The sequence below is a fragment of the Lynx canadensis genome, chromosome C1 (genome assembly GCF_007474595.2).
Source record: "Lynx canadensis isolate LIC74 chromosome C1, mLynCan4.pri.v2, whole genome shotgun sequence".
NCBI lineage: Eukaryota > Metazoa > Chordata > Mammalia > Carnivora > Felidae > Lynx > Lynx canadensis.
In genome coordinates, this window is record NC_044310.1 from 64,143,618 (window position 1) to 64,169,771 (window position 26,154).

Consider the following 26,154-nt stretch of genomic DNA (forward strand, 5'->3'; position numbering starts at 1 on the left):
CTCCTGCCCATGGAGTTCTTCCATCCTAAGGCAGCCAGTAGACGAAAAACAGGAAAGGTGGTGTTGAAGGTTGGCAGTGAAAGCTGGTGGGTGGGCTTGTCATTGAGAGAGAGGAGCAGCTTGAAAGAGTAACATTTTTCTAGGGAATCACATTAAATAATCAGAGTGGCTTATACCCATGTCAGGCTGAACCGAGATTGACAGCTAATAAAAGCCCAGTAATTACAGGAAAACATCAGATTGAAAAGTGCAGAGATTCTTGAAACACCTGAAGCCATTTAATATATCTTATGTTTGCTCCAGACCAACAAGCAGCTCCCAGAGCAAGACCGGTCTCATTACTGAGCTAATGGACATTATGCTCTGAGGTACCTTTCCCTCTGCCAAATAAATCAGAATTTTAAAAAGTGAAACCTGAGATTGCCATGCTGCAAATGTTTGCAAGGACATCACTGAGCGTTTTAGGTGTCAAGTTTAATTTGACTTGGCCTGGTCTATTCTCTTAAGAAAGGCTCAGGAGGCATCAGCTGGGTCACAGGGAGAATTCCTTCTGCTCTTGCTCTCTGGGCTGTGACAGAAATCAGACCTTGATTCCCCGAGCGTGCTTTCTCAAGCAGGGATTGCTCCTGCCGCTTGAGCCCAAAGGAGGAAGTTGTGATGCAAGCTGTCACGCTCCCCTAGTCTCTGGTTTGGCGGGGGGTTGCTGGGGAGTGGGTGAAAGGAGAGACCCATTCACACCTTCTAAAATATTCTAAAACATTCCTGAGTCCCTACTAAGTTGTAGACACCAGTCCTAGGTACTGGGACGATGACAAACGCTTACACACTAGCAAGGAGCAAGAGTGACGGCAAAAATAAAACGGTAAGCTCCAGGTGTGTGCACTGTGGACACTCCCTCCAGAGAGCCAGCCTTCCCGCCTCCGACAGGCCCGCCACATGCTCGGGCCCTAACGAGGTTGCAGCTCTGAGCACCAGTGGCCTCCATGCGCTGTAGATTTTCCTGGGCATTTTTTACTTCACAACAGCTCTAATGACCTTGGCATCAAGCTCTTACTGGGGATTAATAACTGGCTGGGCTTAATGGCCCTCACTGTGTCCTGGGCCTTTTTCCTAGCCAGCCATTAATTCCAGGCAGCGCCCTTAGCTCTGGCCATTATAGCTCCCTGGACAAAGAGGCTGTCCTGAGGCAAATGGCCATAGCCTCCTTCTCTCCAGACAGAGCTTTCCACATTATACTCCCCCTTTTTCTCTCCATGGCATTAGTACAGAGGGCTGGGGTCTTTAGGCAAATATTTGGTCAGGGCACCACACTGCCTTCTTTTTATTTTTTTATTTTTAATTTTTATGTATGTATGTACCTACGTATGTATGTATGTATAGGGAGGGTCAGAGAGAGGAGAGAGAGAATCCCAAGCAGGCTCCATGCCCAATGCAGAGCCCAACGTGGGGGCTCGATCTTATGACTGTGAGGTCATGACCTGAGCTGAAATCAAGAGTCAGATGCTTAACCAACTGAGCCACCCAGGCATCCCTTATGCCTTCTTTTTATGTCCCAGGAGGTTGGCTTTCTCAGAGAACAGACAAGACAGGCTGTTGGGTCTCATTCACTCATTTATCAATCCATCCTTTTATTCAGTATATATTGAGTGCCTCTTATGTGTCCGGAAGCAAAGAGATTACCAAGATTGCAGTAACCTGATAAGGGTGCCCATGTTTCCTACCATAGGATGGTATACCTCACTAAATGGGGCTTTAAGGAAAACGTCCCCAAGAATCAGGGAGACTAAATACTAAATACTGTGAGGAGGAGGAAGTCGGAGAGAAGGCCTTGCTAGCCAGTGAGTTTGCCGGAATCCGCCTCCACTCACGTCCTCCATGGAGTTTTATCTCCCAGGCCGCTAGCAAAGCTGCAAGTTCACCTTCCCGTCCTCAGCTTAGTGATTCATCAGCCCAGCATCTGAGTGCTTAAGGGAAGAATATGTGAACACTGCCTCAGGAATCTTAACTCACCAAGGCATGCATATTTCCACCCATATCATTAAGACACTAAGGATTATAATCGTACTGAGATGTGGGGGAGCATGGCTCTCTCGGAGGACTGTAATGCATCCTGAGAAACAGGGTCATGGAGTTTGTATAATTTCTAGTCATCCTGCCTCCTAAGACATCATCAGTCCTTCCAAATGCAGAAAACAGACTTCATTTCCTCCTTTGGAAGTGATTCAGCCTTTGGTACATGCTCTTCTCAGCTGCGGGAAATGTAACATTATGTTTAGAACAGCTATTGTCATTTTATTGGCACCACTTACCAAAAGACACTTAAGGCATAATTCAGACTTCAATCTTTTTTGCATTGTTTGGTGCGCCTGCACAACTCGAAGAGTGAGTGTTGTTGCCCGAGGTAATCAATACCTCAGAGCTAAGGCAGATGGACAGGAAGCATGAGGGAGGGATTTCTGGACTGGTTGGACCCAGTGTGTTCTGGTGGTGCCCAGGAAGCACAGAGGATCAGTATGGCACAGTCAGGAACCATGGCCTTCCCTGAAAGGGTCTTCCACTGGCCACATGCACACCTAAGAGACACAGAGAAGGCACCTCAGTCTCCATAGGAGACCCAGGTTTCACCCGTCAGCCACCCTGTGCTTTGAGAATCACAGCAGAATAGTTCATTATGGGGGAAAGAGATGCCGGGACTTTTCTTCAGAATGTTTTCCCCAGTAAAAAGAAGCACAATGTCTCACAATGATCAAACTAGAAATTTCAAGATGGTAATTCTAGGTGAGTCTGATGACAAAAAGCAAGTTCCCATGGCTATAGGGTCCAATGGAATGAAATCCTACAAAGTGACCTTATTAAACAAATGTACTGACTTACACAGCACCTTGGGGGTGTACTGAATGCTCCATAAATGTCTTTCAAATGAATGAACGAATGAATGTCATGTGGCCACATGTATCTGGTTGATCTCTTTATCTCACGGGTGAGAAAGTCAAGGACCTGACTTGTAAAATTCAGATCCTGGGTCTCCTGACCCTAATCATCACTCAGTGATGTGATATTTGCAGATGCCCCTGTCAGTTTTGTAGGAATTTTTTTTAGGGGGCTTCGCCACGAGTAGAACTTTCCCAGGGTGCAGGACCTTCAATGCTGAAACCCAAACAACCCCTAACAAACCCGGTGGGATGGTCAGCTCAAGTGTCAGAGTCCGCCCTGCCCCTCGGGCAACCCTCCATCAGCCCCCCTGCGGCCAAGCATCCGCCTCTACTTCCTCCCGACTGACCAAAATGAGGCTCTGCCGCCTCTGTTCCACTGAGACTTTTTTTGGCTGAGGCCGCCAAATCCAAAGAACGCTTTTGGTTTCACTTGTGCTATCATGTCTTGTGACGCCACTAACCACTGGCTCTTTAAAGTTACCTCTTCTGTTAGTTTGCATTGCACAGACCTTTCCTGGCTGTCTTCCTGCCTCTCTAGCTCTTCTGGACAGGCTCAAATGTTTTCTCGCCTTTGGTCCCATGGCCCCATGTACCTGACTTTATTATAGCACTTACTCCACAGTCCTGTAATTATTTATCTGGGGGCACTCTTGCCTTAGATTGTGTGCTTCCTTGAGAGGAAAAACAGGATTTTATCTGTCTGTTTATCTATATCACCAAGTTCAATGCCTGACACATGATAGAAACTCTATGGTTGAATAGATCCTTTAACCTTCCCTCTTCATCCTGTATGTATGGGATATGCAGGAAAAATAAGAAAAGGGAAAATTAAGTATTTCTGCCATCCTTTGGCCCACGAACTTGCCCCTCAACCCCTCAGGGGATTCACAAGGGCCTCATGTTCCAGGTTCCAGGAGTTTCCCTGAAGGGAATAGGGGCCACTTTCTATACATAATGCGGCTTTTCCTCAAAGGGAGATTTGGGCTTAAGTACATTTCACCCTCATTAATTTAAGGCTCTAGATGGATGAGTCCACTGTTAATAGAGCTCCAAGGGATGGAGGTATTGGATACGAGACTTTTGTCATTTTACTGCATCCACCCAGCCCAAAGCTCTTAAAGCAATAACTGATTAAGAAACAGCAACACTGAGCTTCTGGGGTTGAGAGAGGAAAGGAAGAAGATGATGAATTAAGAAAACATCTCAGGGCATTTGTTCTATTCATTCTATTTACTGCACTGCGACGCCATTAACCACAATGGTTAATCCCATGGGCTCTACAGTCTGATTTCCTGGGTTTGAATTCCAGCTCTGCCACTTTCTAACTGGATGACCTTGAGCAAGTTCCTTCCTTTTCTATCCCTCAATATTCTCATTAGTAAAATGGGGGGGGGGGTAATATAATATCTTTCTTATGGGGTTATTTGAAGAATTAATGCAACTATATAAAAAGCTCAAAACAGTACCTGGCACATGGAGATATCTAATCACCATTAGCAAAAGTGCTCTTTCTTTCATGTCCCCCGACTTGCTGTGCTCTAAATAGCCCCCTCTACTAATACTTTCACACAGTCCCCCTTCTCATCCTGTCATACTTTATTGTGAGCCTTTACTGACCTGCTGTCCCTTACTAAAGTATAAACTTTAGGGGTTCTGCTTTTTCCTTCCATTTGCATTCTTACTGCCCATCGTAGTGCCTGTCACCTAATAACAATACTTGGATGTCAAATGAATGATGAGAATCTACATTTCATAAGCTTATATGTCAATTATCAACCCAAAGTGATCAGTACTGATTTAGTGAGTATCTACAATGCACTCCACTCTGACGGATAATCCCAATAACAGCTGTCATTACTGAATGATCACTGTACCAGGTCCTATGGTAGGGACTATGTTCAACTCCCTGCAATTGCTATTTTTATAGGTCAGGTACTGGGAATTTCAAATGGCCCAGTCTAATACTATGTGTATTCAATTCTCCCAAGGTAGAATGGGGCATTAATTTTCCTCATTTGGAGATGAGAAACCTGAGATTTACAGAGGTCAGTAGCTTACCAAGGTCCCACAGCTAATAGGTAGTGGAGACGAGGCTGGATCCATCCTATAAGCCCCCAAAACTGGTGCCCTCTGCCACTATGCTTAACTGACTGAGCCACCCAGGCACCCCCTTCTGCCACTATGCAGTGAGGGAAGACTGCTGTCCTCACGTGCCCTCATCTGGTTTTGAAGGCAGAGCTATGGCTCAGGAACCCTGCCCCCCCCTCCCAAGTAAATATAAGCCCTAAACTGGATCCAACTTGCTGAGATTATGCAGGGAGCCAGTATGTCCTGTTCAAAGTTAACTGGGAGGAAGGGCAGAGGCTCTGGGGCAAGTCTAACAATGCTACTTTCCTTCAGAACATTCTTGATTGTAATTTTCTCGTGCACTTGCTGGCCTTGGCCTCAGGTCCTAATTACATTATGTTCAAACAGCAACTAAGAGATAGTTCTCATTAAACATAAACAGGGGAATGTTTAATTTGTGGGAACATAGGTGTTCAGAAAGCAAATCGTTGGTTCAGGGTGTTGAAATGAGCATTGCCGTTGGCGTTGTCCTTGGGCACCACACAGCCGGGACTCTCAAGGTCTGTGGCTCTGAACTTGAGGCTTTTTTTTGTTTGTTTTTTTTTACACTTTTGAAGATGGACCAACTCAATTTCACTCCCTCTCCCCTTAAAATGGGAGAAACTATCCTAGTTGTCATTTCAAAATTATGGCATCTGAGGGATTACAATTTGCATGTGTTTCCCCCATGTGATTCTCAGGCGATGTTTATTTAGGATAAGCATATTTGTACAGCATCCAAGAATATTGATAAATGCTTAGCTTTCAATAATGTGAGCTAAGAGCTAATGTCATAGCAAAATGTAGTGTAGTCTTTATTTCAATTTGGGGTAACTTTGGATTCAGAAAGACCTGGGTTTGAAAGCATGACTTCATTACATCCTAGTTATGCATCCTTGAGCAAATTTTTTAACATCTCCAAGCCCAAGTATTCCCATCTGTAAGATGGCTGTGACAGCAACCTTGCTGGGTTATGGGGATTTGGTTATTTGGTGCCAGCTAAGCCCAGAGCCCAGTGTTTGACAGGTCAATGCAAGCCCTCTTTCCATCTTGTCAAATGCTCCTTGTCACCAATTTGGGAGAGAATGTACGAGTGGATGAGGTAATAGCAGGAGAAGTAAATTCTGGCATGGGAGGGAGGAGAGGGAAGACTGGCCGCCTTCTGAGGCGGTGAAATGACCTAGTGGTGCCAAGTGAGGGCTGCCTGCTGATGGTGTCCTTCTCCCTCTGCCTTCCAGCCCCTGAAAATGCACTGCAGGGACTGTGCCCTGGTGACCAGCTCGGGGCATCTGCTGCACAGCCGCCAAGGCCCCCAGATCGACCAGACCGAGTGCGTCATCCGCATGAACGACGCCCCCACGCGCGGTTACGGGCGCGACGTGGGCAACCGAACCAGCCTGAGGGTCATCGCGCACTCCAGCATCCAGAGGATCCTCCGCAACCGCCACGACCTGCTCAACGTGAGCCAGGGCACCGTGTTCATCTTCTGGGGCCCCAGCAGCTACATGCGGCGCGACGGCAAGGGCCAGGTCTACAACAACCTGCAGCTCCTGAGCCGCGTGCTGCCGCGGCTGAAGGCCTTTATGACCACGCGCCACAAGATGCTGCAGTTTGATGAGCTCTTCAAGCAGGAGACTGGCAAGGACAGGTAGAGGGCGCAGGGTGGGGAGTGGAGGGCCGCAGGGGAGGGTGAGGACATGTCGTTGCTGGCTGATTCACTGGAAGCCAAGCTTTTGCTGAGGCTTTTTGTTGGGGCCCCGCTGTTCATGCCATTGATAGAGCTCCTCTGTAGGGTCCTGGGGACTGGCTGCCTTTGTAAGGCAAAGTGAATGAAGCACTGAGACACTGTGTGGATAGTTCAAGGCCAAGTCCCTGTTTTGGAGGAACAGGCTACAGAGCTGCTGCTGGCTTACACTGGTAATAAGTGCAAGATCGTACGTTTTATTGCATTTCCTTTCACTTGTGTGAACACTAACCAAAAGGAGAGTATGGGTTTATTTTTCCCTTTCGAGGCAAACGTTTATTCAGTCCACGGACAGGTACTGAGTACCTACCTACTCCTCCACTGCACCAGGCACTGGGGGTATAGTCGAAACAAGACAAATCTAGGCCCTGCTCTCCAGGAACCTAAAGCTTTCCCGGGAGGACAAATATTTACCAAGTAGTGGCTCACATGCTGAGTGTCATGCAAGGTAAAGAAAATGGTGCTGTGACCTGCAGGACAGGGAGACCTACCATAGTCCAGGGCAAAGTTTTCCTTACTGTTAGTTACAGCTCAAATGATGGGACATGAAATCAGTGTAGTGAGTCACTGTGTTTGTTTGTTTGTTTTTTAATGTAATGGAATTGATGGAATGAAATGGAATGGAATAGAAGACAATATCAAGATTCATCCCCCATATTAAGAAAAAATATTGTTAAATGAAATAACACTTATCCATGTCAGTTTTGTACATATGAATATACACATGTAGAGGTTTTTTGAGGTAATGAAAATGTTCTGGAATTAGATAGTAATTCCACAATATTCCCTGTGGCTGCAGTCAGGAGGGTTCTGGGGGGGAGTAGTCCTTGACGACACTGAGATAAAGGGCCATGAGCTGGCCAAATCTAGGTGAAAAGCAAAGGACAGCTGGGTATCAATAGGTGTGGTGCAGTGTAGTCCAAATACAGATCTCTAGGCAAGAATTCTGACTCTATCTTTCAGTGGTTGTGTGGCCTTGGACAAGTTATCTAACTCTGCAGGGACCTCACATGCAAAAAGCGCATAGTGGCTAGGCCTCATAGGACTGGTCTAATGATTAAGTTTCTTTTTTTCCTTAATTTTAAAATATATAATTTTAGGGACACCTGGGTGGCTCAGTCGGTTAAGCGTCCGACTTCAGCTCAGGTCATGATCTCATGGTTCGTGGGTTCGAGCCCTGCATCGGACTCTGTGCTGACAGCTCGGAGCCTGGATCCTGCTTCAGATCCTGTCTCCCTCTCTCTCTGCCCCTCCCAGCTCATTCTCTCCCTCTCCTCTCTCTCTCTTTCTCTCTCTCTCAAAAATAACTAAACATTTAAAAATGTCTTAAATATGTAATTTTATAATTAATAGATATTTAATTTACCTCCCCCCCTTACAAAACCTGTTGCTGAGTTGATTTCTTAAAAGTAAAGAGACATGATAAATGAAATGAAGAATATAAAGTACTAAATTCATTGTTAAGCTATGTTGGGCAGCTCATTATTGGAGAACAGAGCCTTAGAGAAAGACCAGAGCTTTGCCCCAAATTCTTTGTGTGGAAGACCTTTCTTTTTAAATCCTAGAAACCTTGTGACCATTTGAGGGCTGGTCCAGCCATGGCATCTGGGGGACAGAGGAGAGAGGGAGCTGTCTTCTGGCCCTATGGCCTCCTTCCCTAGAGGCTCAGGAGATTCCATGGTTAGATCACATAAGGGATCCTGGTCATCATCACAAGCTCTCATGAAGTTCAGTTATTTATTGCCCTTTAAAAGCCACAAATAAGAAAGACTGTCACTCATTTAAATGAGTTCTTTAACCAACAGAGCATTTTATACGGGAATAAGAATGAGAGGAGTTATTTACAGTTTCATTTTTGCTTGTTGGAAAATTTGAAATAAGTAGAAACAGTCTTCAATAGAAAACACTTCTCCTCTTTTTAGTTTAATGGTTGTTTGTTAAATTTGAGAATTCCTGAGACACTGATGCAGTATAACTGCTGCAGTATAAGCTATTGAAGCTAATTACACATTGCTCTGGATCTTCTTAAGAGATTATTTTAAGTTGATAACTTGGAGACCAGTCATTCTACCCTTTGGTCACTTAGGTCTTTAGGAAATAAACTTATACTGAGACATAGCCCATTCACTTAAGTTTATTAAATTCTGGCCATAAAAACTTTATGTTCGGTAGGTCTGTCTCCCTGGTGAGCCCAGCTGGTAGAGGAAACCAAATCTAGGTCGGTTACCTACTGGGCCTCTCATGTGCAGACATCCATCTACAAGGGTCCATCCATCCCTATTCAGGGGAATCACACATAAGGACTTGCAGGGTGCCAAACTACATTGTCACTTCTGGAATCTTTGTGCCTCTTACCTTTAGGAAACTGTCTTAAAGAGGCTAATATTGTATTGACTCGATATTCTCATGCGTCCATATTGTTAACCTGGCCTCTCCCAGCTAAAAGAACCAAGTCAGAAATAACCCTTCAGAAGAAACATTTTTCCAAAAATCAAAACACAGAACATTAGGGATCAACGAGTATTTCTTCCATGTAAGCTTTTCTTGAAACCCAGCAAAACAGTAGGACGTATTAAAGGTACACAAAATGTGGAATATCTAATTTTGTACATCTCATGATCAGGACATTCATTCCAAGCTATTATTTTGAAAAAAAAAATAGGATAATTCAATAGATTTTGATTTATAGAAGTTTCACCCTACTTAAAAGTGGAGGGAAAAATGGGCTCAGGAACAATCTGCAATTAAAAAGCATGACAAATGGCATAGATGGGCAAGTGGTATTCTTTGATATTAGAAAGTAACTGTACTTGAAAATAACTTTATAATTGAATAAGGGTACATTAGGAAAATATGATTCAGAACCAATATTATAGTAATTAGATAAAGGAAGCATAAATGAAATAACTGCAGGAAGAATATTTCCATAGAGATTATAAATGAGATTCTGGTGGAGCAGAAAGGCCTTTAATTGTAATTTAGTGCGCACTATAGAATTATCAGCTCAGTGTGTTACTTCATCATATAAAAGAATATCTGATAATTTTCCCTAATAAGCACATGACAGCTCTTCATATTCCTTCATTATAGCTGATTAAGTGTAAAAACAGTAGATATTCCTTTGTTGGAAAAAGAGTTCAAATCATTTTAGAAAGACAGCACAGAGCAGTTGCATTTCTAGAGCACGTGATCCCAAAAGGCTAGGATTTAAGAAGTCTGGGGATTTTAAGTGGTACTTTAAGGAACTCTTCGCTTTAGTTTCTTTCATCCCTCACTTTGTATTCTCCCCCCTTTTCCCCATGAAACCTTTTTCTGTAGAGCCACCTCTTCTAGTATTTCTGGCTGTGGCTTATGGTCTCTACTCTAGCCCACAAAAGAAAGCCAAAATTACAGGGAGTTTCTGCCCCTGGGAGAGCCCTCTTGGTGTTTCTGACGACTCTAAAAACGTAGGGACTCCGTCTCTTCCTGGCCTTCACAAGCTCCCAGTTATTCACTGACCCAGTGTGAGTCTAGGAAACTGACCGTTGCACTGTCACAGCTACAAGGGTGAATCTCACTTGAGGCAAGGGACTTTCTTTTCCTTCTCCTTCCTCTCTCCCTTCCCCAGGGACTACCTTTGCTCTGCCCTGCCTCCTTCAGTCCTGGAAGACTGGTGCAAAGGAAAAGGATTGTTAATTCCTATCTAGGCTGGAGGCTTCACAGTTTTGTACTCACTGCCCTGATGACTGATGGTGGATCCTACACCAGAGCCAATAGCAGAGTATTACAAGGATATCAGTTTCTTCAGGGATGCTAACAACAAAACAAAAACAAAAACAAACACTGAAAGTAATGGTTGAATTATTTGCTTCATTTGCTCCAATCTAGCAACCAAGAGAGGAGGAAGGTGTCTCGATCTATCTATCAACACATCACGCTAAATACTTTTTATGGTGTTCTCTCATTTCGTCCTCAGAATAGCCCAGGAAGATAGAGCTTCCCAGGCCTGCTCTATAGATGGGAAATCAGGGCTCAGAGATAAGCAGTAAGCTGCCTCAGGTCATTCAGCTGGTCAGTGATAAAAACAGCCATTCACACTCATGGTATTCCCATCTTTAGGAGCTTTTAAAATGTACTTCCTGGGCTATTCCTGGGTCAGGATATAATGGAATGGAAAGCTAAAATGAGCAAAGGGATTAAGAACCACAAAGGGGAAGCCATGAACTCAGGAATGACTATATCACTCATTCCTGTCAGGTATTTGACAAAACAAAGGACTCCTTAATATGCCTCTCTTTTTTTTTTTTTTTTTGGTCCATATGTGAAATGGAAATAATGCAAACTGATTAACAAATGTCTTCCTTCTCAAAGAGGAATGCTACACAGCGCAAGTAGAAAAGCTTTTCAGCAACTCTGTTATTCACATCACATATGGTGCTATGGCCGGGCAAAGTCAGACAGTCTGACCTTGGGGATAAGGTGTTTGAAACTGGCTAATGAGGCATGCCATAAGCACTGGAAAAAAAAAAAAGCAAAAGCAGCAACCCCCTAAGAATTGAAATTAATATCCACAGCAGCATAGCATGGTAGACCGAGTCATTCTCACAGGGTCAAATTAGATCTTGATGTTATGTCTCCACAGTTATCCTTAGGCTTGGCACGTGGCTAGAGCTCAGTACATATGTTTGAATGGGCAAATGAATGAATTTAGGAACACCAAGATTCATTCCTTAAGTTTTGTCAGTTTGGTCTTTTAAGAAAAAACTTTCAGAGGGATCTGAATGTTCTGAGGTAAAATAAAGCAAATGCTCAATTAAGCATAAGCATTCCTGCAGTCCTTTTCCTCTGGTAATTAGCCCCTTCCCAAATGAATATACTCTTCCTATGGAAAGACATTCAGTCAAGATGTCAATGTTAATTAGTCTAATTGAAGGCAAGCTTTTACCTAAGATTGTTTGATCGATCAGTAGGTATCAATCAATAGATAGATACATCTATGTGTTTATACATATTTAATAAGCTCTTCATTATTTAGGCCTGCTTGGGGAATAAGGAATATTTCCAATTAGTCAAGTATTGTAGTTAATAAAGACAGAGTTGACACATGGGGATTGTCATCTTACAAGAAATTGAGTTGTGGTCGTGTGCACTTAAACACTGAAACACTGATCATCATCTTTGATGATGAAGAAGTTGCTTGAGCATCCTTTAGTGTCATAATCCACCATGGTGGAACATGCATATCATTTATCACTCTACCATGGAGTATGATGCTGTTGGTAAGAGATTTCTATCAGATAAAGTGTCAGCTATTTGCCAAATGGATAGAGAGAGAGAGAGGGTGTGTTAATCATCAGCCTTGCTCCAGAAAGGATTTAAGATGGTAATGGTTATAATGATTACTTTACCAGCTTGCAGACTTAATTGTTGTTCCTTCCAGGAAGATCTCAAACACTTGGCTCAGCACTGGCTGGTTCACAATGACAATTGCACTGGAGCTCTGTGACAGGATCAATGTTTATGGCATGGTGCCCCCAGACTTCTGCAGGTAGGATTTATTCTGCAAGTGTAATTCATCAGCAGTGTTGTTGCAGGATTTATAAATATCTGATTCCAAATATCAACCATGAAACATGTCTAACTGTCTTCTTGAAGCAATTAATTAACATGTCCCAAGTTCTGGTTCTAGAAACAACAAACAGCATTTAATTATGTGATATAAAATATTGAAAGTTTTTGTTTGTACTGCTGGAGAATTAATCCATCTTGTGGGCTTCTTTTATCCTCTGAATATTTATTAACCAAAAGTAATGCAACAATTGGCATAATATTAATGATGAGCAAGCATTAAGAAATATTAGTTTTATTCTCATTTTGAAAGAATGTGGTAATTTTTAATGAATTAAGGAGGGCAATTTCTTCAACGGCAAGGCCTGTTTTCTAAAATTAAAATACTGCTCTGAGTCTCTTTTCCTCTTCACATCAGTAGACTTGATTTGTGCTTCTAAGGCCAAAAGCACAGATAGAATTACTTTGGTGTACCACTTTAAAGGGAACATACACACATCTTTGTTGCTACCTTAGGTTCCCACATGCCCAGCCAGAGTTTGGTGTGTACTAACAGATGCACTGAGAAATACTCAGGGCCTGATTTGTGGAAGCCCAGTTGAAAATTCACTGTAATTTAAAGTAGCAATGTGGGTACCTTCAGAAAGCATTCTGCTCTCCAGGAATACCTGGTGACCTGCAACCTGATCTTCACATGGCAAAATCTGGGGTGAGGGCATTTTAAACTCGCTCCTTAAAATTCACGCTTGGTTATATCTTCATGTGTTTTAAACCTAACACCTTCTCGAAGGCCATGGGCCTTTACACAAAATCTGCAATTTGGACGTTGGATGCAAGGATGTGAGTACTTAATCATGCTGTTTTTCCACTTTGCAACTTTTCTCCCACCCTCTTGAGCCCAAAGACCCAACACAGCAGCAGTACTAGTTTACATATGAGAGAAAGATTAGAAGGTTATACAGAATAGGCCTTTGATATTTGCCCAGACTCACTCGTCCCCGTGGATGGCCTGATGTAGCAAGGAAGGGTGTGCACTCTGGAGTCAGAAGGCAAAGTTCAGGGCTCCACCTGGCTACTTACTAACCGAGTGTGAGCTTGAGCTGGTTGTTCAATCTCTCTGTGTCTCAGTTTCCTCCTCATTAGAAGTGGACATGATGATACTAATAGAGTCGGCCATGGGGTTGTAGATAGATTAAATAAGTTAATACACATGAAGTGCTTGGACCAGCACCTATTCATGGCAAGTTATCTTGGATCCCCAAACGATTCCTCATTACTGAACCCATAGCCTTGTTTCCCTGTTTAGCAATCCATGTGCAAAAAGTAGGTAAGATAGTGTAAAAAAAAAAAAAAAAAGCCCAACCTCCTCAACCCAACAGGCTAACAAAGGCAGTGAGAACAGTGCTTATGGGCATGCAAAGAGCCGTCAAAGTTGATAGCTGTATGGCAGATATAATTATGGAATATTGCCATTAGGACTCCAGAGAGAAAGAGCATGAATAAATTGAAATGTTAATGACTTAGAGCATTCAAGGAAATATTCCATTTATTATAGAAAACAAATGAAAGGCAAGTTAACCTGCCATTTCTCTTACTCAGAGCTAGTTCATCATGACTGCATGATCATAGGAGGGGGACAGCTTATGGGATGCCGCTAACAAGGGAAGGGAGTCAAGATACTGTTGGTGCACCGTCTGTTGCCACCGGCTCTGGCTTTCTGTTCCCCAGCCACCATCCCAAAGGTTCCATAGTTGCTTTCACAAAATGCTATCTCCAACAACTCTTCAGGAGAATCCCTGTACCCTGTACACGGTGTCCTGTCAGAGTAAGTGGAGAAGCTGGGTGTCGTGTGGCAGAGAGGGTTGGGCTGCAGGGAGTGTCCCGCTCAGTGAGAATTCCTGTTAGGATGGCTAAGCAGGGAAGAGCCGGGGCAGCACAGACTGACTCCCACATTCCTTTAATCTTTGCTTCCAGGACATGTTAGCTGAACCACCCAGTTAGAAACGGGGTCACCTTGAGCCTTGCTTCCCTCATCTGCAAGATGGTAATAAGAAAATGGTATTAAAAGCAAGCAGGTCATGGTGAAGGTTGAATGAGGTCATGGATGTAGAATGTCTGACACAGTGCCCAGCACACAGTGCTCAGGAAAGACTATTAAGGTTATGAATATTACTAATATATTAATATTATATTGTAAGATATATAAAATAATTATTAATGTTATCCAAAGTCCTTGAGAGTTGCCCCAAAAGGTACTAAGAATTTTGGGGGATTCAAAGAATAAAACACAGCTCTTGCCTTCTAGAAACTTACAGTAAGCCGTATCCACACAAAAATGTAATGAACCCAACACAGCCACTGGGAGTCAAATCACTTTTGCAAACAGTATCTACCACCAGAGAATGAAAAAGCAACTTGTAAGTCAGTCCAGCTGCTCATCTAACCATTTCCCCTTTTTGTTTTTGTTTTGAAAGAAGTTGAGAACTATATGGGCCAAGCAGGGTTCATGTGTCATGAGCTCTAGGACTTATGGAGGTCAGATATCCCAGGGTCCAGAAATGGTAGGGACAGTTCTGTGAGGTGGCAGAACTCAAGCTGGTGAGTCCGCCAGAATATAAACTCTCCGAAGGCAGAGATTTTTGTGTATTCGGTTCACTATTTGAGCCCTGGTGCACAGTCCCACATGTGTTTACCTTCCTAGCCTATAGCAGATGTGTCGTAAATATCAAGAGAATGAATAGCCCTGTCCCCTACTCTCTCCTTAGTGCTCTTGTAAAAGGGTATTTGCATGGGTGAAAAAATAACCGTTTCTGCTCCTCAGAAGCTATGGGACTTTGAGAAAGTTATTTGACCTTATTGACCTTAATGATCTTGGGCAAGTTACTTAATGACTATCCCTGAAGCCTTAGCTTCTGTATCTGTAAGATGGTGAAGACAGCCATACTTACCTTAAGGGTTTATATGATAATGCCACAAGATAATAGATGAGGAAGGTTTGGCACACCCCTGGTGTTTATTAAGCACACATTTACATGTACATTTACCAGGTGAAAGGACTCACTAATCTGCAAGCGTGGATGTCCAGCAGCACATTTTAAGGAGATGTCTAGCAGATAGTGCCCAGTTGGTGAGGAGAGCCTGGTTGCTAGAAAAGGAAGAACATATATGACCTCCTGTATGAACTGGATCCCACTTTTCTACATCATTGGGAATTGGCTTCACGTGGCCTCCAGCTCCTACAGTATGTCAACACATGAGGCTGCTCTAGTGTACCTACCCATTCTTTTTTTTTAAATTTTTTTCAAAAATGTTTTTAACATTTATTTATTTTTGAAAGAGTGCAAGCAGGGGAGGGGCAGAGGGAGAAAGAGAGAGAGAGAGAGCAAGCACAAATGGGGAAGGGGCAGAGAGAGGGAGACACAGAATCCAAAGCAGGCTCCAGGCTCAGAGCACAGAGCCTGACATGGGGCTTGAACCCACAAACTGTGAGATCATGACCTAAGCAGAAGTTGGATGCTTAATCAACTGAGCCACCCAGGCGCCCTGTACCTACCCATTCTATTGCTTCCTTAAAGTGCCCAGTTTCTCACTGGAATGAAGAGTTAGGTACATGGGGTCAGATTTCAGCAAGCAAAAAGAGAGCCAACTGCTTATTTTTGGTAAATTAACCTTTTTAGCCTTTAAGACACAACTAACATCCTCAAAAGGAGTTATTTGCTAAAACTAATCACAGAAACTTCCATTCACTCAACTGACTCGTGTTGGGTACCGAGGACATGATCTGAGATGGAAAGGACAGGGTCTCTGCCTTCAGTCTCCTGACTGTCACTTGGACACAATTCAGTCAAAAGGGACAGAGGTTCACAAGATGACTGTGGGGGAAAATACTCACTGTCTGCCTGTCAGTAGCATCTGACCCACAGGGCTTTATTCAAACATCCACCTCTGGGTCCTTGCATCCCTCCGACCCTATCAGGTAGACCAGGGGCAAGGAGCCAAGACAGAAAGAATATTGGGCACACCTGTCCCCACTCCATCAAGAGCAGACCCACTTCTATCATAAGGGCTCTTGTATAACAAAGGGTTGTGTGGCAATAAGAACTTTGACAACCTCTGGTCTAAGATACAATCATGCTGCTTTCCAATCTAAATCAAACTGTCACACACTTTTCAGAAGAATCTAATCATTGCCCCTTATTGCCAGGGAAACCAAGGCACAGAGAGACCAAACATAAGGCTACTTCTGCAGTCATTTCTGTCAGCCTAAGGTGGCAGTGACCCACAGGGAATGTCAGCCACTATGTGCATGGAGTGAAGGAGGGGACAGAGTGCGAGGGAGTAGGGAAATAAAGTGTACTCTGGGGGAGCAAACAACTAAGCAATCCATGAGTGACTGATTCCCAAGATAAGGGAGCGTAAGTTCGCCTGTACGTGCCTAAAGCTGCCATTTTCCATCCAGCTCTCCTGGAGGTCTGGCCTCCCTATCCCTCCCACCCAAAGGGCCTGATTTACTTCCAGGAGTCATTCATTGGCAAGAAAACTTCTAGTAGCCCCTAAACTATTAAGCACATGGACTCCTCAGGAAGAATGATAACCCTACATTCATATTTAAAACCACAAAATGGAAGGAATAGACATATAAATGGACATATAAATGGCAGATGACGGACACATTACTTAAAACCTTGTAGAATCTAACACTGGTAAAAGTCATCTGACTAGCAGGCAAACTTTTCCTCCTTAGTTTGGTGCTACAGTAGCCCCCTGGCTGCTTTCCCCAACTCCAGCCTTTCTCTTTCCTCTCCAGACACCACTGTGGCTGGATAAGCCACGTCTGACTCTGTCAGTTACACCCCTCAGCAGCTCCCCAAAGCTTTTAGAGCAGAGTTCACATTCTTAGCCTAGCACACAGCCTGTCAGGACCTGGCTTCTGCATCTGCTTCAGTCTCATCTTCTTGCCTCACTCAGACTTCTTTTTGCCATACTGAAAACTTCTAAAGGAACTCACCCTGCAGACAACGGAGGGCCTTTTGCCCTCAGTTTGGAATTTCCATCCCCGCCTTCTTAATCTGGCTGATTGCTGCTGGCTCTTTACAATAATATTAATGACTGATATTTTCCTGGACATACCATGTGCCGGCCCTGCGCTTAGTATGAATACATGCACCATTTCATTGATAATGATAATCCCATGAGATAAACATTATTATTATCGTGATTTCACATGTGCAGCTTAAAGACTGAAAACACTTGCCCAGTCATGGAGCCGGTAAGTGACAGAGCTAGGATTTGAATGCAGGTGTCCAGGGCCCCACTCCACTGTTTCACATGCAGCAGGATCTCCTCCAGGCTTTCCCTCACCTCCTGAGGCAGACCCTACCTGGGCCCCCACTGGGCTCTCCGTCACCCCTCCCCTGTCCCACCTCACGGATGCATTTGTCCATATCCTTTATTTGCCCGTAGTCTCTTCCAAGAGGAGGGGTCGTGCCTCCCCACATTGTTATTGTGTCTGGCACACAGTATGCATTCAGTATTGATTGATTCAACAAATAGAGGAAAACCTTCCTTTCCTTGGCAGTGTTTAAGAAACTGATTTTATATTGATCCCAATACTGAAAGTGCCCGGTGAATGAAAAGTGTAATTAGCAAATGGCAAATTCAGATTTCAAGGGTCTTGGGAAGTCAGTGGTGGCCACCTGTTTTCATTCTGTGCCAGAGCCAGTGCTGGGCCTTCACAGAGGGACTTGGGCATCAGGCAATTAGTCTCCATCCTGCCTCTATCACTGACTCCAGGCTCATCAAGTATTCTGAAAGCTGGGGAAAATTAATGTCATGCTGCACCAGAGACAGTCTCAAAATATATTATTATATGGACAGTAGACCCTTAAGTCATGCCATATCCATATAGGAAGCCAAATCCATTCTCTCTGGATGAACTATAAATTGCAATGAAAAAAATCTTGTTATCATTGCCTTCCAAACTAAGTTATGGTGAGTATTTTTAATCTCATTTTCTACTGTAAATTATTTGCGATAATAATGGGCCAAGCATTTAAATTTTACCTAATAATCTTATTTCTGGTCATACTTAACACATTACCAAGTTTACAACTCTCTGTCACCCATCATTTCTTGAGTATTAATTAGCAGAGTAATGACTCAGAGTGATCACTGTCATGGAACTAAATTAATATCTCATCCATAATGTGAAGGACATCTCAAAGGTATCGTGAATATCAGAGAGTTGATTCTGCTAGAATTATTAGCTAGTGAACATTCATAAAGCTGCCAGTGTAACAGGGAAAGTTCCTAGTTGGCGACAGTCCACCGTGTTGAATCAGATGCTTACAGAGGACAGGTGTGGAATGGTAATGCGCCTGAGAGGTTCACATTTTATGAAGTAGACTTCAGATATATTTTTGTATTTTTTCTTAGATGCTTATCTTTGCCATGATTTCCTTCTTCCGTCTTTGCCATAATTTGACCAACTCTTAGCAGTCATGGGGTATTTTCATTACTCTCTTCTCCTATGGGTCCACTGATCTAATGAGAGATGTTATAGCACCACCTGAGGTGCCTGGGTTGGGAGTGAGTGGGGGGTTCAGATGACTCACTTTGGCTCTTTGCCCTGTGAAGCACAGACAGCTGCAGGCTCTCAGTGCTCTCTGTGTTCCAGATTCACCAGTATTATTCCACTGGCTTCCAAGGTGTGCAGATGTTTTCCTTCCAAAAGAGGCTGTAAGGACAAGAAATTGAGGCAACACAGTAAAGGTGACTCAGCAGGTCTCATAGGGATGAAGCAGATGTATAGGAAGTCCTGCTATAGGAACATTTTCTTCTGAATGCTACATAGTGTCCCTAAAGGCCCCCAGTGCGAGCCAGTTTCAGAACACCCTAGACCCTTGACAGCTGTTGATTCGGCTCTATTCCTCAAGCATTTCCTAACTATCTACTGTATGCCAGGTACCATGCCAAGCATAGAAGTGTGTTTAGAGAGTGTCTGAGAGCTCTAGAGAGAGGCAAAGCCACCGTTCTCTCCTTGGGTCACTTGTAGCCTTGTAGATAGCTCAGCCCAAACCAACAGATCACGGTTGATCCAGATCATGCCCAGAAATGAAAGTATTTTTCCATGCCTGCTAATACGGTATAAGGTTTCCTCCAGTTGTACAGCTTAGCTTTAGAAGATTCAGAAATGGGACATTACAAACTCCTGTTACCATTAATATCAGTGAACATGATTGTAAATGAGCCCAAGGCTGGGAGGTGCTGGGAGAATGCAGCCAGGACAGAGTTGTTCCAAACCATGTTCCAATAGGAACCTGGGGTGCCCTTGGTACGGACATCCACCCGATGGAGCAGAAGTTTTTCCAAAATACAGAGCCTCACCCTTAGGAGTACAGCTTTGGTCCAAATCTGAGCCCTGAAAGTCTTCAGTTTTTCTAGGCATGAGTTCTGTCATCTGTAAGACGGGGGAAATAACAGTACCTCTCTCCCAGGGGCGCTGTGAGAATTAAATCACGTGAAGTGCTATGCACTCTGGTTTGGGCTGAAAGGGTCATATCTAGCTTCTCGCATGGCCCACGAGTGAGGCTGTGTGCTTAAAGCCAGGCACTGCACACCGCCTGTGTGCCAGAGGCTCACTCAGCAAATGGAGCAGTGATACTTACCTTATACTTACTTACTTACTTGCCTGATGAAGAAGTGAAAGAGATAATGTAAGTGAAGCACCAAAGCCTAGGAGGTACTTAACTAAATCACCCATCTTCAACCTAGCTGCCTATTATAATCTCCTAAGGCACTTTTTAACGTTGCTGTTTTTTAAATTTTTTGTTCTGAAAAAGTTTTAAATGTACCAAAAAAGTTGCAGTCATAGCACAGAGAATTCTTGCATACCCTTCGCCCAGCTTCCCCTAATGTTAACATTTTGCATAATTATCGATACTAAGAAATTAACACCCATACAAAACTCTTACCTGAACCTTGTTGAGATCTCACGAGTTTTCCTGCTGATGCCCTTGATCTCCTCCAGGATGGATCCCTTTGCGTTTAGTTATCCTGTCTCCTCGCTCTCCCCTTATCTGTGACAGTTTTTCAGCCTTTCCTTATCTTTCATGACTTTACAGAATCTGGACATTAGTGTCGGAGGCCCCTCACTTTGAATCTGTGTGATGTTTTCTCATGATTGGATTGAGGGTATGCATTCCCAGGGAGGGTAAGTGAGAGCAGTAAGCCCTTCCCAGCGTCCCATGTCAACAGGCACATGATGTCAAAGGTCTTTTTTTTTTTTTCCTTTCTATCTTCATGAAGGAATCAGATGTCTTATTACTGGCAATGTTCACCTTAATCACTTGGCTGAGGTGGCATCTGCTGGGTTTACTCACTGTGAAGTTATTATCTTTCCCTTTGTCATTAATAAATATCTTGGGGGAGATACTTCATGCAAATAACCTATTTCTCTTCATCTTTTTTCCCCACTAATGTTTCATTCATCTGAGCACCTTGCCTGCAACAATTATGGGGCTGTTCGAGTGGTGATTTCTCTATTCCCTCATTCTCTCTAGATTTATTAATTGGAAATCTTCTGTAAGGAAACGCTGTTTCTTCTTCCTCATTTATTTATAGATTCAGTTATTTATTGAAATCATCATGGACTCATGGACATTTATTTTATTTTATGGGTTTTATAATCCAGTACTACAATTATTTATTTTGATACTCAAACTGAAGGCACTTTTTAAAATACTCCCATGCCTGGGACCATCTCCAAATCAATTAAACCAGAACCTGTGGAGGTGGAACACAGGCAATGATATTTCTTTAAAGCTCCCTGTGTGCACTCAATGTTAGTTCTTTCACTTCCCCTCCCCTCTGCTTCCTCTGTAAAGAAACAAAAATCCTTCTGCACATGATTTTGCAGGATTTATTCCTGAGGTGGTCCTTGGAGCGCTGTTGACAAGCTGCAGCCACGTGGGGAACTGGCTCTGTGATTTTCTCAGCACTGCTTCCCGCCGCCCCCACACCTTCATCCCCAAAACAGGAACTTGGGTGCCAGAATCCTCCCTTTTACAATGGGAGCCTCCCGGTGTGGAAATTCTGCTGATATTTATTGCTGTTTTCATTTGGGTCAGGTGGAGGAAGAAAAGGCTATGGCAGCCTTTAGAAAGTCAGGTTTGAGAAAAGACCTAAGGAATTAAGACCTTCCACTGCAAAGGGCTTCCTGAATGGCACAGCGGATTGCTGCTGATGGCAGGCTTTCAATCGGGAGGGCTGTTCCTGCAGTCGCTTTGGCTCTGCCTTCTCAAGGCCGACAAAGCACTCCTCTGCCATTTGGACAGAGTTTCTAAAGTGTGGAAACAACCCTCACTTATGTGGACGCTTTTGAAATCATAATAACTAAATGTGTAAACTTAATTCTCCCTTTCGGTGATCAATATGGAGCCAGATAAGTTTTCATTCAAAGAGATGGTCTTCCTGAATAAGGAAATTGATCCCCATATAGCATCCTTTAGCTGGTTTCCAATTTCTCTGTATTTTTAGACGCCAACTCAATCTCATATTTTTGGAAACCTAATTGTTTCTTTAATCAGATTGATGCCAGTAATATGTTCAAAGTGTAGATAAATCAGGTTTAAAACCTGATTTATTTCAGAATAAAAGCTTAACCCAAAGTATGCCATGGCAGAGTGAATTTGGTGTGGTTCCTCATATTATGCCATACGAATCTGAGGACATTTGTCTGACAAATTTCTGGCTTTTGTTGTTTATTCTTTTCTTCGTGGTGGTCAGTTCCAACTTGAATTCTTCCTAGAGTGTATTTTCTGGACTGAAAATACTTTCTACTAAATTTTAAGGGGCTTCTGTAGTAAGTTTATAAGGGAAATCTATATTAACTAAACAGGCTTGGACCTGATGTTTCACTATAGAATGCAGAGATACTTCGAGATGAGCATGATAGAGATGCAGAGCATTAATTCAGAATAGCATCCAACCCAGGATGAGGAACGTTTAAACACTGCATGACAAAAATAAATCTCACTTCCTGGAAGAACTTTAACCTCAGAGGAGAGGCAGCTCAAAAGGTTTATTGTTGTCAGAGCCACGAACTTGACACCCCTCTTGATAAAAGACTTCGATCCCTGACCTCAGTAAAGTTGCTACTCTAGAAGCTATTTGTGTATTGATCTCCTCTGAAGAAAACAAATAGGTGTCTAGCAGGATGAACATCTCTGGGAAACAAAGTTAGAGTAGAGTCTGAGTTACTGGAGTGGGGACCCCAAGGCTCCAGGCATGGAAATGTGGTTTGCCTGGGCCTTTTAAGAGAAACACTAAGCTCTGCAACAAAGCCAATTGGTGAATGTAGCTCAAGATAGAAAGGTTTACCCTGCTGGGATATCTTGACTAATTTTATCATCTAGACTTCAAGACTGCAGAGGTAGAGTGGACTAGACTAGAATGGAAACCAGTCTGAGGTCAGGGCTCTTTGGGGGTTAGATGTGTTAGTAACCTACAACAGGGCACCCAACCACCCCCACATGTTCATCCTTTGCCCACTGCCTTGAAGAAATGAGCCAGTGTTTCTCATTTGGAGCGAAATAGGGATAGAGACACAGAAAAAATATTGGGCATTTTTTCAATGCAAGGATTAAGGATTTAGAATTTCTGGATTTGAGTCCATCGTCTACCTAGAGAAACAAGAGGAAAGTTGTGGCATCGTGCTTGCTGTCTTTCAAACTAGGATCATCAACTTTCCATGTTGGAGGAGAAGTTGTCTTTAGAGGTTTGCTGTTTAGCCGCTAACTCCATATACATGTCTTTCAACACCAGAAATTCAAAAGTTATTTATTGAGCACCTACTAGGAACAAGACAAAGGCCTGCCATCATGAACAGACAATAAACAAGTATAAACAACAGCAATTCTGGAGAGTGATTAATGCTTACAGTCAATCTCACTGAAAGGGAGCAAAGGGGCAGGTGTCAGGTAATGCCTCTCTGCAGGGGATACATTTAAGTAGATGCCCAATGGTAAGAAGGAGTGAACTGGTAGGAGCACGTGACCACCATGTGACTACTCTCAAATTCAAAGGCCTCAAGGTTGAGGTTGACCAACTTGACGACCAGAAAGACCAGTATGGCTGGAGCATAGTGGGCAAGGCTGGGTTAGGAGAAGACTCTGGGGAAGAACCAACTCACTTAACACCCTATAAGCTATGCTTTTAGGATAATTAGAAGCCTCTGGAGGATTTAGCAGGGGTGGAATGGGGAAGGTGATGTGATGTGTTTTTGTTTTGTAAATAGCTGCTTATGCTATATAGACTTTACAGGGCAAGAGTAGAAGTAGGAACTTTTAGTAATACGTAATTTCTAAATCCCCAAAACCTGGGGGTACCTGGGTGGCTCACTCGGTTAAGCATCCGACTTCAGCTCAGGCCATGATCTCACAGTTAATGGGTTTGAGCCCCCTGTTGGGCTCTGTGCTGACAGCTCAGAGCCTGGAGCCTGCTTCAGATTCTGTGTCTCCTGCTCTCTCTGCCTTCCCCTGCTTGTGTTCTCCCTCTCTCAAAAATAAATAAACATTAAAATAATTTTTTAATACCCAAAACCTGAAGGTCCTATGGTATACTTTTACTCTCTCTGTTTGATAACGACGGTCAGCGCATTTATTTCACAACCCCAAAACCTCTCCACTTGCTTACTGTGTACATCTCAGAAAAACTATTCATTGAAATTTATTTAACTTGGAAATATGAGTTGTGCTTATCAGCTTAATCAGCCAAAGGAATTTTTTCCCCTCTGTTCAGCTATCTCATTTTCCTCCTACAGGGACCCCAATCACCCTTCAGTACCTTATCACTATTACGAACCTTTTGGACCTGATGAATGTACAATGTACCTCTCCCACGAGCGAGGACGGAAGGGTAGTCATCACCGCTTTATCACAGAGAAACGCGTCTTTAAGAACTGGGCACGGACATTCAACATTCACTTCTTTCAACCAAACTGGAAACCAGAATCGCTTGCTATAAATCATCCTGAGAATAAACCTGTGTTCTGAGGAATGAGTGTGTCAGACCGAAATCTGAAGTACGTACTGTATCAGACACCAGGCCACTGAACTTTCTGAGCCACTAGACACAAAAGAGGGACAAAACTGCGAGCAGGAAACTCCTCCAGAAGCAACATGTACAGATGCCTCTGAGGCATGACTACCAAGCAGTGCAGTTGGTTTGTAAGGAGAAATTCCAGAATTAATATGTCCTAATGAGTATCATCCCTTTCAAAAGGGGTTACCTTAGGAGCTAACCACTCATTTCAATGATGCTGCCATGGCTAAAAATCATTCTGGATCTCTTAAGTATTGCCTTCAAAACTGAAAACACAAGCAACTCAACAATGTTAGTTGTATTCCTTTATAGAAATACCACATCAAAAGACATTTTTCTATCAAGTTGTATCCTAACCTGATCTATAATCTTTGTCATCTGTTGGGCTCTGTGTGTGTGATTTGTAAAAAAAAAAAAAAAAAAAAAAAAGCAGCCTGAAAGTATGGACATGATTTCTGAAGAGCACATCTCCACTGACTTTCATAAAACAAATGCCCAATATTTATTTACTGAGAGTTTTTTAGTGCACTCTAGGCCAGTATTTTTATAGATTATGATTATGTGGTAATTTATCCTTCTTAACTCTTTTATCCTGAATGATGGTTGGAAAACACCTAGAATAGGGTTGGCGAGTGACTGTGTTCACGATGCTCACTGTTAGCATGCCATTGGCTTGGAAATGTTGCATTGTATTTTTTGAACCCTTAGGCTTCAAGAATAGCCATGACATTTTCTAACATAAGGAAATGTTCTAAATGACAAAATTGAAAACCAAAAACTGTGTTATTACAACAAAACAATACTAACAAAAGAAACTTAAAGATAGTTGTCTTTAGTAATAGTTGATGTAGGTTACCTGACGTAAAACCCTCGTTTTCTTCTCTGACGATGATGTCCCTGTACCAGACGACCGCATACTTTTCCTTCCAAATATAACATTCTGTGAGCCTCTCGTTGACATCATTAAGGACTTTGCACTTGGAATGATGGGGCTTCTGCAGTAGCAAAAGCCTGATTATAGGGATCTTTTCATTCCCCTGCTATCTATCTCCTCTGTGGTTAAAAACATAACTTCCTTCCTGGTCCCCATTGGCTACAAACTGCCACCCTGCTTTTCTGGTGTTTCTTGCACCACAAAAAAAAAAAAAAAAAAAAAAGGGAAAAAAACTGAGAAAGACAGAGAACTGTGATGGTCCCTGGCTCCAGGAACAAGGAACTGTCTTTGAATCAGTGAGAAGATAATACAAGGAGATTCCCTAGCATACGACTCATTTATCCTGTGAACTCTTCAGATTCACTCATTGCAAGTCTTACATACACTATATTCACAGCCATTCCCTGGTCTGGAGGAGTATGAAGGACTTATTTTATTCAGGGCCAAGATATCAGTTTACTAGGAAAGATCTTCGTTTAAGCTGGTGATATTCTTCAAAAATAGTCTTTTTCAAAAAATATACCAGTGTTTTCTTTACACATGACTTAGAAGGCATTAGCTTTTCCGATGTTAGATTTGAAGGCACCAGCAAGTATTATATATGGACTGAGAGTGTTTTACAGAACATGACCTGACCTGTGATTAAAGAAGGTTTCTCACATTGCCACTTCCTTTCCCTTTCCTTAATTACTGCTAAGATTCCATTCCCTTGCACTAACTAGTACTATTAATTATATGGAGTGCTGTGCTTGAGATGCAGACATAGTCCAGATATTTATACAGCAGAA

At 43.0% G+C, this 26,154-nt stretch overlaps 1 protein-coding gene across 1 annotated transcript; it reads left to right on the forward strand.

The window, feature by feature from the left end:
• The first annotated feature begins 808 nt into the window (after positions 1-808).
• On the forward strand, positions 809-25,607 carry LOC115521474 (alpha-N-acetylgalactosaminide alpha-2,6-sialyltransferase 5). Its single transcript, XM_032594089.1, has 4 exons — positions 809-862; positions 6,278-6,687; positions 12,203-12,310; positions 24,152-25,607. The coding sequence occupies exons 1-4, from the start codon at positions 809-811 to the stop codon at positions 24,381-24,383; spliced, it is 804 nt and encodes a 267-aa protein (XP_032449980.1). The 3' UTR covers positions 24,384-25,607.
• The last annotated feature ends 547 nt before the right edge of the window (positions 25,608-26,154 follow it).

Excerpts from the sequence above, each read along its gene's own strand:
- LOC115521474 (XM_032594089.1), top strand. The coding sequence starts at position 809 with ATGACAAACGCTTACACACTAGCAAGGAGCAAGAGTGACGGCAAAAAT. Across the intron at positions 863-6,277 it reads GTGACGGCAAAAATAAAACG|CCCCTGAAAATGCACTGCAG; the intron begins GTAAGCTCCAGG and ends TCTGCCTTCCAG. Across the intron at positions 12,311-24,151 it reads GTGCCCCCAGACTTCTGCAG|GGACCCCAATCACCCTTCAG; the intron begins GTAGGATTTATT and ends TTCCTCCTACAG.